Here is a 21,306-nt window from a genome sequence, read left to right as displayed (position 1 = left end):
TCACCGGCAAACCTCTCGCGGCACCTACGTTAAAATCACTGTTGTCGGGAAATTCATGTGACCATCATAAAGTTACTTTTTTACGTTGGAAAACGCCATTGTGACGTCATGTTGATAAAAGTCGCTCGCAGCCCTTGCCCCACCACCCGATATTGTCACGAGCCGCCACTGATGATGAGATTATACTCACTAGATCCACAATTAGTGCATTAACAGAACAAGACGAAAAGGAATTTGAGATTGCCTTCTGTAGCCAATACTGACTAACTGAGATCAAGCTAATGATTGTTACTAACAACCAACTATTATGAATTGAATGATGGATCAATGTGACGTCACAGTAAATATGAGATTCAATAATGGAGCTTGAAAATCATGGTGCAGGAAGTTTAAAAACCTTAAAATTACATTTTTAAACGACATTTGTGGCAATAAAATGCCGGAAACATGTTCTATCAAGGAATATGGCATAGGAAACATCAAAAATTCGGCTCAACGATATATTTTTGTTACATGGTGATTATTCACCGCATTTTAATGTTGACGGATATATGCAAACTCAATTTAGACTGCTACATATTGAAGATTAGTCACTCATAAAGACCAGTCGATAAAGATAAATATGCCTTTTATGCTTTATGCTATTGATATTGTATTTCACGTTTAATGTGAAAACAGATTAGAATTTACATTACCTGCCTCCCTTAACCAGGCGCTCTTGTGCAAACCGAGTTTCAGAGCGTGTCAGGTTTAGCGTATCGCAGTTACAACAGCAGTTTCGTTATACATACTCGGATAGTGAGGACGTCGTGCGTAGTAGAATTACGCGCCAAAACCGTGTTTTGAAGATCGGTGTACGAGGGTTTTGGAATAATAACTTTCTTCTGATTAGATTTTAATACATTATTGCTACATAACTAATCCAAGTTATAATTTGCGCAAATATTACATTAGAATTAATACAATTATATTGAAATATGCCATATTCTTTACAATTTGCTCATACCAATTTTATACCGCTCTTTTAAATGCTGAAGCCTCATAAAGCTGCATTTTAATGTAAATACACAACTATATAGGTCGGTTTCTCCCTCCAGATTTGGTTGAAGTTATTGCGTTCTTTTTATATTTTGACTGTCGCAATTAATCTACGACATTATTGCGTTTCCGAAAACTGTTATAGGAAGGGGCTCCTCAAGTATTATATACATTTATTCCTCACAGAAATGTAGCGTTCGGAAGTATAGATTGTGATATCATGTGACGTCATAATAGGTTCACGTTCAAGTTCTCATTCACACGAACTTGAACTTTTCAGGGGTTGTTCTTGTTTGTGGGATTCATGGTGTTTGTCGACTACTATGGTCATTTACACCAGGCCGATATTTTTTATTTTTTATTCCGTATCTGCCGACTTGTAAAGCACGGCCCACTTCTAAGCTTTTTGTAAGACACCGCTTACGCGGATGAGATGGCGAGGAGGAGCCCGGATAAACCTCCAACACTTGGGGAAGAATTCTGAAGTCGAACTTGGTCGGACTCGAACCCACAACCATTATAACCCTACGCTATCTCGCCACACGAACTTTTCAGGGGTGCATCATCCCCACTGTTTATCCTTTTGATAGGGTGCCTCAGCGTCAAAAAGGCTGAGAATACTGGCATAATGCATATTTCTCTATTAACCGTTATCAGTAGGGCGATTTTTTTTTTGACATGTCAAAAAAAGTCAAAATTAGGTCAAAATTGTAGCGTTAGGTAAAAAAATGTCAAAATTGTTTACTAAGTTAAAAACTTCTTTGCAACCTGCATTTCGTTTGTATCGTAGATTTTGCACTGTCGGTGAGCTTATCATTTGACATTTTACAGCTTGTAGCCTACTTTATTGGCCTACCGTTGTAGACGGCCCATAATGTCTGCTTATTGTGAATCATAAACATTCAAATGAAACAAATAGATTGACATAGTGCTATGCTCAACGTAACACAATGTCTCAACTGAAGCAAGACTGCGTGGGCATTGCATGGTTCTTATATCAAGAAGCACAAGATGAAAAATTGTGATGTAGATACCATTGCCAGAATGAAGCAACACGGTTTGTGACCAGCAGTGTACGCACAACTTCAGTGTTTTCAGCCAACAACTGCTGCTGTTGAACGTTCTTTCTCCATTCTTGGCAAGCTACTTAGTGAGGACAGACACTTTCTACCCGATAATGTAGGAAAGTATCTTTCGTTGTACTGCAAGTTTTTAAACTATTTCTACCATAATGCGTAATGTAACTACTGGAATTCTTCATAGGGCCAGATTTCGTTAAAATAAAGTTTTTTCATGTAAAAATGTGTCAGTTTTTGAGGCAAAAAAGTTCCAGGTCAAACTACTTCGTAAGGACAGACAGTTCCAATCAGAAATGAAGATAAGTAGTGGGCCTACAATTCTACCATTATGTGAGGAAACACCGAATTTGCATACGCATACGTCAAACTTTTGATTTTTAGGGTAAAAAATGTAAAATTTTAGAATTTTTAGGTCAAAATCTTCCGTTTTTAGGTAAAAAAATCGCCCTAGCTATCAGTTAATATTATATTTTGACGCGAATCAGCATATATATGTTTTATAGGACAATGTATGTCAGACCGACTATATGGCCTACTTTTAGTATGCCATGAACCGACAATCCGACATGTCCCAATTGCACGACAGATGTCATTGTAGGCATATATTTCCATTATCAATCCATAACTACAGCACAGATAAAATTATCATGGACGTGACATTACGGGATAGGACCGAAACCAATGGTCAATGCGAAAACCTGTGAGCATTTACATTGTTAGTGTTACGACATCATTTTTTTTATCAGTAATTACACCTTGACATTACAACAGAATTGACAAAAAAGCACCAAAGATTGAACAAGATGGCACTAAACCAAGGTAAATTCAGTGAGGTACTATCATGCTTTTGTTTGACATATTCAATTTCAAAGTACTGCTTTGACATCATCGTTTATTTCATTACATGTATGTGACTACTTTCTAGCTGTTGGCTGTATAACGTGCATGAATTTATCGGACACTGGCTACCAGCAAATTGAATTTTAATTGATATTGAAATGATTGCATCGTATTTCCAAGTAAAATTACCAATGATGATTCCGATGCCGGTTGGACTTCGTAAAATTTCTATTTCCGGCATGAACGAAGGCTGGAGTGGAGCAGAACTATTGAATACCTGCTCAATGTCATCGGATATAACGTTGGGCTAGGAAATGTTTGGAGATTTTCATACCTTTGTTTCAAGAATGGGGGAGGTAACCTTCTGTAATCTCCATGTACTATATATCTTGTATCATACCATCAACATTTTAGGGGCATTTCTGATCCCGTATCTGATAAGTGCCACTGTCATCGGATTGCCAATGCTCTTTATGGAGACGGCTGTTGGCCAGTTCACCCAGAGCGGATGCATCGGGTCTTGGGATTTGGTTCCACTACTAAGGGTATGGTAACATTTTAGATTGTCATATTTGTGTGCACAACAATAAGGAAGCGACAAAGAGTATATATAGTTATCAAATATATTGCACTTGTTACTTGGAAGACCATAGATTTTGACGATCGCGAATCTGATAAATGCCTAATTAATATTAGAAGTAAAAATGTAACTATACGTAAAGATGGGTATATTGGGTATACACGGTCGCTGACAAATTAATGCGGATATTCAGTGACCTACTGGCTGATTCCTGAATGAATATTGTAGTCGGTAATCTCCAGGCTTGATTTATTTGAGTATTACTTTTGCATTTTAGTTACAAAGTTTATAGTTTCACCAAAAATATGTAGTCCTAGCATATAGGCCTCCTCACTACTGCTCGCATTTAAAATTTTCATAAGTGATAAACTATGCAACGTCTAATAGAAGTGGGCCTTATCACAATGCTTGTTGACAGGGCGCAGGTTATTCCGCTCTCATGATTTGTTGGTACTTTATCAGTTACATCATGGTGGTTATGGGATGGGTTCTCTTCTACTTCGCTCACTCCGTTACTCTGGGCGATTTGCCTTGGGCAACGTGCGGTAAGTCGGATGGGGTTACGAATTAAAACGTATCAATTTTTGTCTTGTCGAACTCTTTCGTTACGCTACAGCTCGTGGACCTTTGCCAAAATCATGAAATAAAGTAATAATTTAGTAGCGCTTCTGTCAAGATAACGCATGGAATACGGAAGATTGTATCCCGGTGACAGGAATCGTTGGCTCGCACGAGGCGATGAAACAGTCTGATGTAAAATACGTTGATTTCAATATGACCATCATATCCAATGAAACAAGAACATCAACGGGTGAATTCTGGAAGTATGATCTTTTTATTGCTCATCTCGATACACGATTTACGCTCCCGTTATGTCCGAGCAGTAACTACGTCTTGCGAAAAACGGCCGGAATACATGAGATGGGATCGTTCACCAACTGGAAAATGATTATCTGTTTCATTTTGTCCTGGGCGATATGCTATTTTTGCGTTTGGAAAGGAATCAAAACGACAGGAAAGGTAATGAGTATCATATAATCGTAATCATAAATCATATCAGCTATGATAGGTTTCTATACAACGGTTGTACGATAAAATTGATGGTCGCCACATTGAAATTTATAATTCTGTCTAGTTCGTAAAATAATTTCGTTCGAATTTACATGCCCAAACCCGCCGAACGTCAAACTCCTGCTTATACTTTCATCCAAGGATATCGATTAGGGATGGTGTGAACGTGAGGTTCACGTTCGCGTTCTGTGTATGAACCTCAGAAATTTAGAGGTTCGCGATCACAAACGAACCTTGGTAGGTTCTGCAATGTGAACCTTTTTCGTATATTACAATTTTCACTTCATTATAACATCTTTGGTTGAAATTTATTGCATTTCAACTGCGGGCCACTCTATGAATGGCGCTGGCAGCGTGAAAAATCAACACTAAACGAGCATGCACCTTGACAATCTCAAAAAATTTAATTGCTTTATTACAAAAGTCTGCTCGAAATATCCAGCTTTCCGTTTGCGAATATTTAATGACTCTCTGCTGTGAGCTTGACCCGAAAAGCGAAATACACTACATGTAGGATAGTAGGTAATCGGCGAATGATGCTTAATTGCTTATTCCACCAATCAATGAATTTGATGTCGTTGTCTGATGTAAAAAAATCTAGCAGGCGCACGGGGTCAATCTTGACTTCATATGTTTATTGTATCATAAAAACCAAATCCGTGCGATTGGGGTGTTGGCTATACTGCTGCGTAACTTGTTAATGGGGTAATATCGGTACCAAGTATAGAAACCTGTTTTACACTCTGCTCAACATCAACGTAGCAATACTCAGAAATCATTGTCCGGTCTGGCATAGACCGTTAAGGCGTAAGCTATTATTCCCTTGCAAGTCGTCGTCGAAATTGCTGGCAAAACGACGGAAGATATTGATTTCATGGGAATATTATGTCATTTGATTGCCTAGTTGATACATTTGGCGACGTTTAAAAGTCAAAACGTACTTCAGCATTGTGGCATTATGTGGCCCGAGTCGTCGCTAGGCATCGTGTACATTAACATTGGCTATCACTTGACTGAAATGTAGGGTAGGAATTAGCAATATGACGTGACGTGACGACACAAGGTTAACGTTCGCGTTCACACAAAACCTTTCGAAAAGGTTCACTTCGCGTTCACACAGAACCTTTCAGACGTTCACTCCATCCCTAATATTTATAAATATCTAGATCAGTGCTTTTCAACCTTTTTCGTCGTGGTATACCCTTTTAACTTTTATTCGAAACTCGTACACCCCTGACCACATATCACGTTGATTCCGTAGTAAGCCTAATCCAGGGGTGTTCATTTGTTCAGCCTTTTCGCTATTCACGGCATTTTTCGATTAGCAAAATCGCATACAACCGCCATGGCATCTCGACGTCATATACTCAAGATAAATTAGCTACTAGAAACTTGGCATCGCGGATAGCGCTTGCGTATAAAAGTTTTTAACTTTGCCGGAGGCTTACTAATCTATGTACCAAAATCGGGAGTTATCTGAGTTCCTTTTCTACCTTGAAAAATAATTTTGTCGATACTAGTGGTTGTTTCATGTGATACTGTCAAATATTTACCATTCTTTCCCCGCGTGATCAGATTAACTAATAGAGCTGATGTATAGGGGGTGTCTTCGAAAATTTTGGACACGGAATTAGTGATGATGCATCTTCCGGTTTTTGTTTATCACTTTGTTGCATGTTGTTATTTTTGACGTCCAATCAGGATTGTAGGCTTAGTCGAAATGTATATTGGAATCGCCCAAGCGTAGCAGAAAAACCTTTATTCGTGAAACGCACACGATTTTGACTTGGTATATCTTTATGGGGTGCATCGTATTCCTCTGCGGTTCGCTTATGTATGGTGTAGTGCAGATTACACTATTAAATTATACAATTGAATAGTATATTCATATTGAAATTAACCCGAATATTTTCGGCTGACATTCGTCAGGGGTAATCGTCAGCAACTAGTAGAGAATTGGAAAGAACATTGCATATCAACAATCGAATTATTACAAACGAAAAATCACCCTTAATCGCACCAAGCGTGAATAAGATTTTCAAGTTTAATTAACATTTCTCAAAGATCTAGGAACCAATTCGTTAATTCAAATTGCGTATTTACGGCCGTCAACACACATTAATTTAATTATGTGTAGAGGGTCTCATAATCATCGTTTAACGGTTGCATGCGATGGTATCCCTGCAGGTTTCCACCTCTTGTCTGTTGAAATATGGATGAGCAAGGCTGCAAAGTATTGGGAATGCTATATACTAATCAGGGCTCCAGGTTACCGTCCACCACCTAACAGTTCTTTTCAAACTCGACCCATTACCAATGAATGATGACCCAATTATTAGGATAATGATTTGCTAATGACACCACAAATGAATGTAATTTATAAGCTGCATACAGCTGACATGAACATTGTACTATATTGCACAACCGGTCAACATGTTCTGATGCATAAACTTGCCTAGTTAATGTAATAGATAGTCATTGGTTCATTCCAATGCGGGTCTGGTACACCCCAGTAACACCATCTGAGTGGTACACCTTTTTATATTATTGGTACACCCCAGGGTGCACGAAACACCCGGTTGAAGAGCCCTGATCTAGATAAACCTGCTTTCATCATTATAACACGCCGCATGAAATGAAGATTATATGGGAATATTTAAAATAGGTTTTGGATGAAAGCGATAAAATGTGATTTCAAAGAAAAAAATATTTTGCGCGACGTGGATTAAGGCATGTTTCAGTCGCCATGGATCCAAAAAGCCCACGCAGCCAAGCCATTCAGTCCACTGGATATTTATTTAAATGTTTCTTTTGCAGGTAGCATATGTTACTGTCATTTCGCCTTACGTCATGCTGTTGGTCTTGTTGATACGCGGGGCAATGTTGGAAGGGGCTAGGGAGGGAGTGGTGTATTTCATATACCCACGATTAGAAGAACTCGCCAAGCCGCAAGTAAAATAGCATCATGTTCGTCATTCGATTGCATAAGCTTGCTTGTGATTTTCCAGGTATGGTTGGATGCAGCAGGACAAGTCCTCTACACATTGGGAGTTTCGTTCACGGTCCTGTACGGCCTTGGGAGTTACAACAAGTTTAATACTGATTGCTACAAGTAATAACTAAATGTACCCTATATAGCAGTGTATATACTTCTCGTGATAGATACATTGTATGTAGCAGAGACTGGCGACCTCTCTGGTCGGCGGGCCTAATATGCGGAAATGATGAACTTGGCGGGTCGGATTCCTGAATCGGTACATTAATCGCGTATTTTTCCACCTATACAAGGAATAAATCCTGTTTAATTCACACTTTATGTTTAAAGCACAAGAGTACAAAACAGTATTTAATTTCACATTACTAACTTATTGCACTTCAATAGCTGTTGAAGTCAACAAGACATCTGTGGTCGATCGAAGTTGCCACAAAGTTCCTTGAACTCTAGCTACATGTCGGGTGTAGAAACCCTTAGTGAAGACTGCACGTGAACATCAGTGAGATTGGAACGCAGATCTGTCTTGATAATGTTCATAGACGAACAAAGAATTAACGAATAACTTGAAGTGACTATAATTTGACGTAGTAAGCATGTAATGGGGGATTGCGGCAGATTGTGGCCACATAATCATGTAAGACCGGGGGACCTGTCTGCGGGCCGCTCTAAATCAAGTTGCGTACCGCGTCCGGCCCGCCGTATATTGCCCGCCATTGATCTTGATAAAAACATTCCAATGACCCTATAGCTGGATAACATATGGGAATATAGTTTATAATTACATTGCTAGAAGACCGCTACCCATTCAATATATACAATTGACGAGTGTCAGCCGAAAATATTCAGGTTCACTTCAATATGAATATACTACGCAATTGTATATTGAAGTTCTGTACCTGCAAGAAGCTGTCCATTCAATATATTAAGTCATTGATATATTTATCTATTTTACCAAACGTATATTTATTTATGAAAATTTGTTTAGAAACGAGAAGCGATAATTTTCTTAAATATTTTGACATATCTGCATTGGTACCGCCAAGTCATCGCGGGAGATATCTGAATATATTCAATATATAGAGAACACTACAACATTAATTCGCATATTCCGTCGTACTATGCGGGATATGATGAACTGTGACTAGAAATATTCATAACGATTCGATTATTGGTTGAAATGATTCGAGATGACTATGGCAAGAGTCGATTTTATTTCGAATAACGAAAATATACGCGTTCGCATCAAGACCATTATTTTATAAATAAAAAAAATAGTTTCAATACTGTATTTCCGCCGTTGGAGCCTCGAAACCTTTATTGGTTATAGATCAGCATCGGAATACATGTTTCATAAGGATACTAAATACTAACATTCATGGGACGAGAATTCTGTCAAGTACTGAACGACACTTACAATGAACACAAAGCGCTACGAAATAGTCACGGCCCGGAAATATAATATTATTTCGGATGACGTGTGACCGACATCATGTTTCTTGTGGTCGCAAAAAAGAACCTTTCAAGTCATTATTACTGATATGACGTCATACCATCTGGTATTCGTATCATCGGCTCGACTGTAAGGATAATATGTCGAATCAGAATAGAATCACACAGATACTCGATTGAGCCCATCCCTATAATCGTCACATAGTAAAACAATGTGACAGTCATTGATATAATATTTCACTTAACAGTGAAGTAAGGTATTTGTCAATTGCGGTACAACGATAGCAAGATATTATCGGGACCTACTATGTCGATACTTACTACGTACTAATTATTGTGGGCTCTGGTGTGATTATCACGAAGCTGTATTTGTGTTATATTGTTGACGCAAATCACATTTAACCACCATTATATGTTTCGGTGATTTATTCAATCGTTCTACAGAAATGCATTCATTTGTGTTGCCACGAGCTGCGGATCGTCAGTCTTCGCCGGATTCGTTATATTCTGTTACCTTGGACATATGGCGCACGTCCAGAATAAAAATATTACCGACATTGCAGAGCAAGGTAGTAATTTAGAATCAGCTACGAAGGGCAACCTCATTGTCGGTGAAAGCCTGTTCTAAATAGACAAGTAATTAACATATACCCAGAAAACAAGAATTTCTTGCTGGAGCTGCTGAAATACGATAACCGGCTATCAGCCATCGAGTAAATCGCTTTCCATTGACAGGGCCTGGACTAGTTTTCGAGGTATTTCCTGCCGGACTTACACTACTTCCCGGTTCACAGATATGGGCAGCAATATTTTTCATCACGCTGGGATTCATAGCTGTTGATAGTGCAGTAAGAGCTTTGCATAGTGTCCGCTAATCTTATTGCCTTCTAAAATCGGCCTACCCACTCATCGGTTTGCTTTGTGCCTTGTCGCTAACCCGCAATCCAGACACTGAGAATACAGCTTCTGCGTGGTTCAGTGGTGCAGCGGTACCAACGAAACTATGGTTTCGGAAATTATATCCATGCATGCGCGTTGTATCAAGGTTTAACTATTGATAGTTTAACAGATAACATACGTTCTAATTGTCTATGTTGCTCTTTCAAGTTTGGATCAATTGAAGGAATAACCAGACTTCTTGAAGATATCAGACCGAAATGGTTTGTCTCGCCAGGAATTCAAACCTGTCGATTCGGCATGTGCCTCTTCCCGTTTTTCTTGGGACTGCCAATGCTTTTCGACGTAAGTTCACGCTCCTTTCGTAAATTTTGCAACTGGATGCTCCATGAACGATGGCACGACATTTGCGACCGGTTTTAAAAAGTTCGCCACCTACGATATATAAATGCCAGCTGTGAAGTCATAATTGGAGCATGACTACATTCCGCAGTCCAGTGGTTCTCAACTGGGAGTCGACGGACCCCTAGAGGCCCGCGAAGCATTTTCAGGGGGTTCGCGAAACCTCTAAATTTGTAAAATGGTTGATAACCTAATTATTAATATTAATTAAATTAGGCAAATCACGAGGCAGTGTCGCTTCGTACATGCTACAACTTCAGGACTCACATCAACCGATTGGAAGTTTTGTTAGGGTTTGTGGAAAAATAGAAAAGCTCGAGTATAGTATAAGGTCAATCAGGGTGACTTCGAAATGTTTGCAAAAACCCATTTCTCCTGTGATACATAGGCTACATGCACAGTACATGACCACTATTCCTAAATAACTTCAAGGTGAGCGGGCTACTTGATGGAAAGGACTAGGATGGACATAAGGGACGTTATATGTGCATTAAGAAAATACGTTTGTCACTTTTGGTGCCATATGTTGCGATCATACCTGAATGTGTCTTCGGCAGAGTTATTATTACATTCACCATCACCTATATTTGCGTTTATATCGAATCGAAGGCCCGGGTTTTCAATACATGACCACGTATTTCAAGAAATGCAGGCACAGAAATCGCTTTAAAATAATAAAATTCTACCCAATTTCTATATAAATAGTATGATGTTATTGACGATGTTTATAACTGCGCTAAATTTGAACTAAAACGGGGGTGGGGTCCGCGGGGGTCCGTGATGATTCAAAAGGGGTCCGCGTAGACTCAGGGGGGCCAACCTTTTTGCCATTCACGGCCGCATTTCGACTGCTCATGTAGCCTACGGCCGCATTCCACGATATAGTCGTAATGAACTAGCTACGCCCAATACCCATGTTAAACTGTCTATGTCCATTTCCGGTGCACTCCGGACTAATCTATTTAATCATATAAGCGTACCATAAGCACCGAAATCGCGAGTGGTGACTGGTAATGTCATAGGATTGTTCATAGTCGCGCGAGGCGCGAAAATTTTTTCAGATTCACTGATGAATTTCGTCATTAATATTAGTAGTTTTACATATTAATATTAAACATTTATAATTTCTCATCTCATGTGATCACATTCACAGCAGGTAGAGTTGATGGAGGTGGTGTTATTCGAAAATTTAGGGCAAGTTAAAAATTATGCTGATGATGCATCTTCGGGTTGGTCGATTGTTATTATAGTCACATTTTTGCATGCTGTTATTTCTTGACCTTCCATCAGGATTGTCGGTATAGAGAGGAGCACACGATTCCGAGTTGGTATTTCTATATGAGGTGCATCATTTTCCTCTGCTGTTCGCATCTGTACTGTGAGGCTCTGATTGCAAAGGGCGCTACTATATTAAAATCGAAAAATGAAGTCACATTGAATCGCGCGTAGCGCGAAGAAAATTTCGAGATTAATTATAATCTCTCAAGAAATCGGGAGTCAATTTGTAAGTTGAAATTGCATGTTGAGGGCCGCCAACAGATACACTAATTGAATTACGTGTCCACGGCCGCACAAATTTGCTTCTACGGCCGCACAAATTTGCTTCTACGGCCGCAGGTTGGCCACCCCTGGCCGTAGACAAAGAGGACGAGAACCACTGCTGTAGTCGTCTTAGCATTCTATTATACTCCTCTTTCCCGCGTGCAAACTATGTCATTTTCCTATGCCATCGACGGCAATGAGAAATCGCACTACTGAATAGGTTGTCAATACTCAATTAGCATCCTTCTCACAGGGTGGTATATACGTTTTCGAACTCGTCAACATGTACGGAACAAGCAGTTTCTGCATTCTGTTAGTAGCGTTTTGTGAAGTCGCTGGAATAGCGTGGATTTACGGAATGGACAAGTTCCTGGATGATGTCAAGTCGATGATAGGATACTACCCGAATGTTTTGTTGAAATACTGCATGATTGCTGTGGATCCATGTGTCATCCTGGTAAGTAGAATTAGTACCAGTCTCTATGACTTGATGAACAATAGCCGACTATAGTACAGTGGTTCTAAAACTTTTGAGACACCCTCCCATTGACGATAGTAAGAATATCTTGCGCCCCTCCCCCTTATCGTCAAATCATAATCATTGAAAAAACCAGGGTATTTTTGCAATAAAAATGTACAATTGCACGATGTGGCAGGCTATCGCTGTTTCGAAACTTAAGACACTAATTAAAAATACTTGGAGGTAAATTACGCGAAGCTCGAATAAATATTTCAGGCTTTTGGATATTTTGCCAGAAATATTCATATGCAAAGCCAGCATACGTATAAAGTAGCTATTTTAGTGTTTTTGTACCTTCTATATATACCAGAGGTCTCAAACACGCGGCCCTCCAGAGCATTTTGTGCGGCCCTTGACGACATTTTAAGATTTTTAATAATTTGACAATATATACGTGTCACATATATCTTTTCAGGTTATAAAGTCAAAATTCCCTCTTAACTTGCTCCGAAAGCCTGAAACTATAAATCAAACTTCACTATCACATCTATTGCAAACGCTACCATGTAGGGGAAGATTCACTATTTCGCCACATTTCCAATTCATGGTGACAAAACCTGACCCTTAGACGATTCGTGACTGAAATTTGTGAGTTGGAATTGGACGTTACCTTTCTCAGAATTACTCAGACTCGGACTAACTCGATGGCAAAATGAAAATGACCCGAGTTGACTCGGAGTGACTCGGAATGCCGTGAATTTGTTAGCACCATGGACGCAACAGACTAATCGCGTATCAGGGGAATAGTAATAGATCAGAAGGTCGCAGCTTGGTATTTCGCTAACTAAGCAAGTAGTTATGGCAACCATGGGCAATCTGTTCGTTACATCTTTGGTCGCTAATCCATGTTATTAAGGCCTCTTCAAGGTACCGAGTATACCGTAGTGGTACGCTCCAACGATGTAACAACAATGGGCCGTTCGGCGTTCCGATAATTCAATCACTAAGACAAATTCATTAATATATTTATATTATATTTATATTTTTTCTGCTCATGTATTTGAAGATATTTGGCCATGAGATTAATAGCCTACATATCAGACGTACACCCGAATCCTGGATTGGAATTACAATGCTCAACCTAAAAATGTTTTGATATCAGATCAGTCTCTATTATCAATCTGTTAAATTCAAAATATTCATAGTAGCTGCAAAATTATAACCCGATAGCTTTTATGATGGCATCATACATTCTTCCGGCCATATGGTGTCTATATCTTATAATTAATATATATCAAGTGCAACAACAATTCTATTCAAATAGATATAAATGTGATGATTCTTTTCGTGCCAGGCCTAAATTGATACAAGAGTAAATCACATTTTGACGATGTTTGTTTACTGTCAGTCTGCTGGATCGTCTCACTTTCAATAGGACAATTCAATCCCGCCAAATAAGGCCTACTTGGAAAGACATAGAACACCCCTATAAGTGCTGCGGCCCGCGGCGTCGTCAAAACGGGAAAACTGGCCCGCGAGCACATTTGAGTTTGAGACCTCTGATATACACCATACAGTACACTTGGGCTCAATTCAAACGTATACCAGAACATAAGCTATTTCCGATTTTGCGTAACGCACGCCATTTAAAATTAGCACTTCTTCGCGGGCCACGTAATGGTACATTTCCATTATATCCCTGCACTAGCCTATTACGCACATCTTTGGCTTGCTTTGGGTATGGGTTTAGCGACTGCACATGATGCTCCGAAAGATTCAATTAAATACGTATGGCCTGATTTGACACGAGCTGCTTCATACGAGTGAGATTCTATACAAATGTGTGGGTCGCAAAGCTATTTTAGAGAGGTCGCGAAGAATTTCTAAATGTTACGGTTTCCAATTCAATTCATTTGTCAAATATGCCAAACACCTTATCTCGTCGCGATTAGACGGACGGATACCCATCATTCATTCCTCCCTCGAAAGGCTTTGTGAACATCGATCGGAAAGTACAATTAAGCCCGATTATAATCAGCAAACAATTGCCCGGACACAAGCTATCCTCGGGACCACGTTGTGTTCGACGTAAATGACGAATTGCTGCTTGAATACGTGTTTTCACATTTGTAATCATCTATTCCGGGAAGACCAGGGTTGTAATGACTCGACTCATGACTCGACTCGAGTCCGACTCGAGTCAAGATTTTCTGATGACTTAACTTGACTCGAGTCATTTTTTTAAAATAAGGAAATGACTCGACTCGACTCGACTCGAGTCAATCTGTGTATTGACTCGACTTGGACTCGAGTCATTGCGCATGACTCGGACCAAGTCATTGACTCGAGACTCATACGGCCAAGACCGACATTTCATTGTAATTCCGAATAATTGTGAAGTAACCATCCTACTGGTATTTCGTTTGATTGGTACTGGTACTTGAAAATGCAACCAGAAACTGCCAAAAGTGTGGGAAATTAGTATATGATAAATGCGAAACATTCGATATCACCAAACATAGTTATATAAAGTGAGTTTAACAAGACTTTACCTGGAGACTGAGCAATCAACACAATGACTTGGACTCGGACTCGAGTCATGATACCATGACTCGGACTTGACCCTCTGCTCGATGACTTGGACTCGGACTTGACTCGGTGGTGAATTGAAAATGACTCGACTGGACTCGAGTCAAAACATGAAAAGTGAAATTGACTTGTGACTCGGAGCCTTGTGACTTGGCTACAACCCTTGTGAAGACTGATTCCTGTCTGCTTGATAACACACGGCAACAGTTTGGAACAAAAAATTTGTTGATTTCGATTTTGCACTTGATTTTGGCTAATTTTGGCGTGCTGATTCCAGAAATGCCACTGGTTTTCTTCTATCACGCCAAGTTTTTGCTCTACGACATATGCTCAAAATATGCAAATTTTCACGAATTTAGCCATATCACTTTTCCATACCATATAAAAATCCACACTTTTACCATATATTAAGTTACCTAGCCAAGGGTTCAATTGAATTATTAAGAATAAAGGTAGTGGTATCGATCTACGCCGATGCTTTCTCCCATTTTTGGTTAGAGGATGCAGCCATCCGAGGATATTTTACGCACATAGTTGATGTAAACTGCAGGATATGGCAAGAAAAATAAATATTACATTTACTATCAGCTATAGGTCCAATGCCCCATTCAGCTTATCCAGTGTAACTTTAAACTGCTATATGCTCGATAATTTGGATCAAGATGAAGATATTATGGATAGCAGGCCTAATGATGTAAATTTTGAAATCGAAGATGATTCAGAATGTAGAGTAGTCCACCAACACAAGTGATTGATCTGACATGGGCTTTGGGACTTGGAAAAGAAATTTTCAGAACTTTTAACATCCTTACGAAGTGAGAAAAGATTACTTGGCAAGGTAAAGAAGGTATCTCACTTTCGATCAGGAGAATCAGCCTTTTCTTCGTCGGCCTACTTTCGGTAGCTTTTTGTATTGCCGTGATACTGGTATTGGCATGATACTGTCACCATGGATTACTGGAGGAGTTAGGAATCCCCATTTAGAACTCAAGTGAATGACAAATGCCTATAGGTAGCTCAAAAAGGATCCTATAGTGTGGCATTCTCCAAAATGGCAAATTCTTAGATGCCGTAACAATTGCACACTCGGTTAGTCTTCGTGAATAATACAGGAAGATTGAGAACAATACAGAAACATAGAATTGTTGCAATATCACGAGCACGATTGGATCGTATGTGTCAGCTTTGAAAATATTATGTTTTCTTTGTTTTTCAGACAATAAGAATGCACAGCACATGCAACCCTGATACACATGTGCCATTGCCATATTTAAAAAACATTTAAAAAAAAACTAAAATATTTTAATAATTTCCCTGAAAACCTTGACATAGTCAGAGATGGCCAAGGAGAAAATGTCCCCCAACATCTGTAGATGATGGGGATAAGATACCAGAGTAGATTGGAGCTTGTATATTTTAGCTGACTATTGCTCGAGTATCAAATTAGACAACCTACAGAATTATGGGTTATTAGCGTGAATTTGGACCCTGAAACTCGTACTTTATTTGTCCTGTACAAGCAATATCAGTTTAAATCAACCAGATAAAGCAGTGCAAATGTTTATTTGAAGTCTAATGATTTACTTTCGACTGGTTGTAGTTTTTGAAACGTTTTATACGTTTTATACAAAATATTTAAAGTAGCGCTATTATGTGGGTTTTGAGGCAATGTGGGGGTGCATAACCCAAAAACTCGACGTGATAGAAAAAAACGGAAGTAATTTTTGAATTCAGGGCCAAAATTAGTCAAAATCAATTGCCTGATCAAAGTCAACAAAACTGTGTTGACCAGTGTAAACACTTAAGTATTCTCGAATTGTCGCGCAATTTCACTCGTGGCGTCCATATTTAACTTGTTACTCATGACGCGACTCATTGTACGTCAAATTACGTTCTTATTCGTTCGGTCATATGTAGGCCGTGTTATATTTGGCATTTTTCAGATTTTATTTTTGACAGTTTTGGCATCTCCATAAATTCATGTTTATGGACTCGAATTAACTATGTAAAACGCTTCAGTTTGGTTTTTCTTATGAAACGGAAGTCACAAAACATGCAGTATCCACACTGTGCCATCAAACAGCAAGATTTAAATCCGAATTGAAAACGATGTTAAGGCCAAATTTACCCGCTACAAAACCGAGTGCTTTTGCGATATACATTCTCAATATAGTAGATTCACTGTGCGTGCAAAATTACCGGCATTCAAGCAGGTCACAATACTTATGATAACAATTCAAAAGGGTTTCTGACACGTTTGGATCGCAGCCTTCACTACCCAATCAATTGTTAGATATCTTGAGTGACTTTAATAATAATCAATATTTATAATATGAAAAATTATCCAACCGGCAATGAAAACCGACGAAAGGACCGAATGTACATATGTATGTGTGGTACGTATATGTATCTGAAGGCCTTCTGCACCATGTCTGTTCGTGTTCATTGAACAATGAACACGCATCCAGTTCTCAATAGCAAGTTCAAGGGAATGGAAATTGGTATAATGCAAATTTAGATAAATGCAGCCTGGGTCGCGCATGGCGACTACATGATGTAAGAAAATGCATGAGCATTGAAAATAGGAAAAAATATACCTAGTAATCGCGCTAAATTTTAAAATTAGGGCCCGCTATCACAGATGCCGAAATATGCTGATTACTACGTTGGCGTGCAGAGATCATCTACTTCCTAATCGCTTAATATCATCTACTTCCTAATCGCTGGATATCATATATTTACTAATCGGTGGATTGATCAATCCACAGTTCGGCCGTAAATCCAGATTTAATCACGGGACTTTTGACCTTTTCGTTCACCTTTCATGGACCGCTTGGATAGTAGTCTGCGGACGCTCGAAGGATTCACAGACCCTAGAATTCTGTTTTGCACATTTGTACTTTCAGAACCGATGGTCTAGTTCACGCGGATTCGTCGCTATAATTTCAACTTTGTATCGGACAGATTGAGAACTTAGAATAGTATTCTAAGGGTTTTTGAATCCCAAATAATGGATTCCACATAGATGGCCTACGTGTAATCAGAGGACTCAAACTATATGCACTTCAAAGTGGAATTTTGCTCACACACCGTGTTCGTTGTAACCTGTCAAAATTTTATGTCTTCAAAATGGCACTATCAAGGTCAGAAATTAGCTTGTCCCTGTAATTTATTGCCTACACCAAACGAAAACATTGCTACATTTCTGATTGTCTTCTCTTAAAACAGGTCATACTAGTCGTCGCATGCGTTCAATACGCTCCACTGAAACTTGGAGACTACGAGTATCCCCAATGGGCCGAGGTTGTCGGCTGGATCATCAGCCTTACTGTTCTTCTACCTATTCCACTGTTTGCAGCGAAATCAATGGTGAAAGGAAGAGAGCCCGTGACACAAGTAACGGAAAATCGGAACTTATCATGACCTCGATTCATTATCTTTTTATTTTTACATATAGAGGTGGTACGCGACTACCAGCGTTCTGTCTCGACGACGCAGTTACTCTCAAAAGGTCGAGATGAAGACTTTTACGTAAAAGTCACCCGTGCGTGGGCTTTAAAACCTTACTACCCGTGGGTTGGATTTACATTGGCGATGTCGGCTATATCAGTGATGTCAACATACACTTTGGCACTGTTATCATATACTTTAGCGATGTTCATGGCAGGGATATCTAGAACTTCTAGACATCTCTGGTTCATGGTAGCGATGGTAATGTCATTGTTGTAACCACATATTCCTAGTGATGCCATAATATAGTTTTGGTGACGACACGATACACTACTGATGAATGGCGGGTAAGGCGTGGTTGGGCATATTAAGAGGCGGGTTTAGCTATAGGTTATGCCTTTGGATTTTTTAGTTTGGTTAGATCAGCGGTTTGGGGTTAGGTTTGACCAGGTAGGCGTTATTGTTCATTTATGTCGGGAGTTATATCAGTGATAGGCTAGTTTGGGCATGGCCACGGGTGAATAGGTATTAGGGTCAAGTTATATATTGGTTGGGGATGGGGAGTAGGCTGTACAACGGATTAGGGAATAAGTAGCGGTTAACCCCGTCAAAATCATAAAGCAGTGGTTCTCAACCTTTTTGTATCCGCGGACCCCTTTTGGATGTATAAATTGTATAAATTTGATTTTGAGCACTCACTCTCGCCGCGCAGCAATCCATTAGCTCCTGAGCTATACGCACTTGTTTCGCCAGACAGCATTGTTGCGTCACTATCCCACTCTCCATAACAATAACAAAATTCGAGGCTGATTGTGGGGGTTGCAGGGCCATGGGCGAAATAAAATTTATATTTTCGTAATCAGTACAGCAGCAGCTTTCGCTTGAAACCCGTTTCATCAAATTTGCTGCCCGACAAGCCGGTCAAAAACTACAGTCAAATTGCCTTTAGCCAAATGGAAAATGTGACGTATAGACAAATTTCACTAAGCCGTGAGATTTGCTTGTGTCCACACCAGGGGTCACCAACCTTTTTGCAGCCAAGGGCTACTTTTGCGTACTGATTGAAGCGGCGGGCGACTATTTACTCCCACCGTTTACCCGTACCACACTGAATTTCCGCATTGATATTCATAGCACTGGACAGGACTGGACATCATGTTATCTGTTTCTATAGCAGTCAATGGGAAGCCTGGCATTGTATGATATCAACTAGTGCGGTGTACTCTGGTATTTACCTTGACATTGCAATTCTGAGTGAGTGTTCCAGTTGTGCAATAATTAAGCGTGTTTTGTGATTGTTTTTGATGAAGTTCATGTCCGAAAAGGCTGATTCACAACGATAAGTTGAACTTTAGACGCTTGCAACCTGCAGAGTTGCTGCGCGTACACCACTGTACTTTTCCGTATCAACAATGCACCAATCGTTTGCTGCACAGTGAGATGGGGGTCATTTTGCATTGGTACAATTTCAATCTCCTACTGATCAGAATCCAGAAATGACAAGATTTCATTATACCAGACAGCAGCAACGATTACAAAAAGTTAGAAACATGGTAGATTAAACTGCGTTGAGTGTAACAGAACAAGCTGTGACAAAAGATGCAATACGTAATGGATATACAGATACTGAAAATCTGTTAGTACTTCACGGCTATCTAAGTCCGTATAGCAATATTGTTTACTACTTTGGCATCGTCCTGGTCGTCGAGCTATCGTAACGGAACTCCCCACCATTTCAAGAAGACCGGGGACGGCATTCCGTCATGTCACCTGTATAGGCAATGCGCCGTATCTTGAATTGCTGGTAATTCTATCACATACATCTCTATATTGCTAATTGTAATTGAAGATATTTTTAAGTGTTTATATATGTAGGTTAAATGTTAGTGTGTTTCAAACAAGAATAGCTGAATCAATCAATCTATATATTTAAAAGCTCACTGATAATAATCTGACGAATATTGGTAAATGCTGCTATTCCACCTATTTTTAGAATGGGCTCGCGGGCTACTCATCTAGTACTCGCGGGCTACCTGGTGCCCGCGGGCACCGGGTTGGTGACCCCTGGTCCACACCATATAGGACACTATGGTAGTACCATCGATCAAATGTAGTCGTGTAGCGCAACGTTATATGTTCCTGCCGAATAATTTGAGAATTAAGAAGTCGATGAGTCAGGATCAGTGTAACAGTTGCATTCGATTAATATCAGTTATTATAAATTCTAAGCTATTTACGATGAATTGCGGCATCAATGGCGAGTCTGTGGCCATCTTGGCCCCTCTGTGCCTTACCTCTCGTTTCAGGATTTATTTTCCAATAATAAATAGATTTATCAGAACACGTGCATCAAGCTCGGTGAAAAGCTCACCCTTAATTCATCCACTCAAGCTTGATGCTGACCGATCGAAGGCCATTAATTCTGCAATCGACAAACATCTGTTGGACAATCCGATTTGTGCGAATAATTACCGAGACGACAAATGTCAGGTTATTGGGAGGGGCCGTTCACACTTCCACTTGTGTGCCTTGGAGTCGACTTTTATCAAAATACACCAACCGAAACTCTGTCAACAGAAGGAGTTCGTGTACCACCTAGGAATAGTGCACTGAATGCTCTCTCATTCGAAGTTTCATGCTGGTGACGTCATATTTTGTGATACGATTGTTGATATACAATGTTCTTTCTTATTCTCTACTAGTTGCTGACCATTACCCCTGACGAGTGTCAGCCGAAAATATTCGGGTTCATTTCAATATGAATATACTATTCAATCGAATAATAAATATGCAAATCCCCTAGTTTTGGGAGGAAAATGTTCAAAATCCAGTCATTCATGAACATCGATAGAAAATACCAGTAGTAATTGAAGGTTTCAGAATTTTCGTTCACTCATGCCGACGACAGGTGAGG

The 21,306-nt window shown here is 39.6% G+C and overlaps 1 protein-coding gene and 1 long non-coding RNA gene across 3 annotated transcripts in view; one reads left to right on the top strand and one right to left on the bottom strand.

The window, feature by feature from the left end:
• The window catches only part of LOC145441597 (uncharacterized), a 209,639-nt gene that overhangs the window by 164,616 nt on the left and 23,717 nt on the right, over nt 1-21,306 (bottom strand). The gene's annotated exons all lie outside the window — the stretch shown is intronic.
• Nucleotides 178-18,725, top strand: LOC145441584 (sodium- and chloride-dependent GABA transporter 2-like). Of its 2 annotated transcripts, none has more exons than XM_080319485.1 (15): nt 178-2,817; nt 2,889-2,936; nt 3,207-3,313; nt 3,372-3,502; nt 3,956-4,082; nt 4,214-4,361; nt 4,422-4,557; nt 7,426-7,560; nt 7,617-7,699; nt 9,497-9,621; nt 9,788-9,900; nt 10,160-10,294; nt 12,147-12,350; nt 18,171-18,338; nt 18,400-18,725. In XM_080319485.1, exons 1-15 carry the CDS (start codon nt 2,666-2,668, stop codon nt 18,475-18,477), a joined length of 1,890 nt encoding a protein of 629 aa, XP_080175611.1. In that variant the 5' UTR covers nt 178-2,665; the 3' UTR covers nt 18,478-18,725. The 2 variants fall into 2 exon arrangements, with proteins under 2 accessions (XP_080175611.1, XP_080175610.1); XM_080319484.1 differs by having other exon boundaries at nt 7,617-7,720.

Source organism: Botryllus schlosseri, chromosome 6 (genome assembly GCF_051294905.1).
Source record: "Botryllus schlosseri isolate E-star chromosome 6, Bs_hap1, whole genome shotgun sequence".
Taxonomy (NCBI): Eukaryota; Metazoa; Chordata; class Ascidiacea; order Stolidobranchia; family Styelidae; genus Botryllus; species Botryllus schlosseri.
The sequence above is the reverse complement of the archived record's forward strand: the minus strand, read 5'-3'. Positions and strand labels throughout refer to the sequence as shown.

Bases quoted from the DNA above. Each gene is read 5' to 3' on its own strand.
- LOC145441584 (XM_080319484.1), top strand. From the start codon at position 2,666: ATGAACCGACAATCCGACATGTCCCAATTGCACGACAGATGTCATTGT. The intron at 10,295-12,146 runs GTAAGTTCACGC...TCCTTCTCACAG, and splicing joins GACTGCCAATGCTTTTCGAC to GGTGGTATATACGTTTTCGA. The intron at 18,339-18,399 runs GTAACGGAAAAT...TTTTACATATAG, and splicing joins GAAGAGAGCCCGTGACACAA to AGGTGGTACGCGACTACCAG.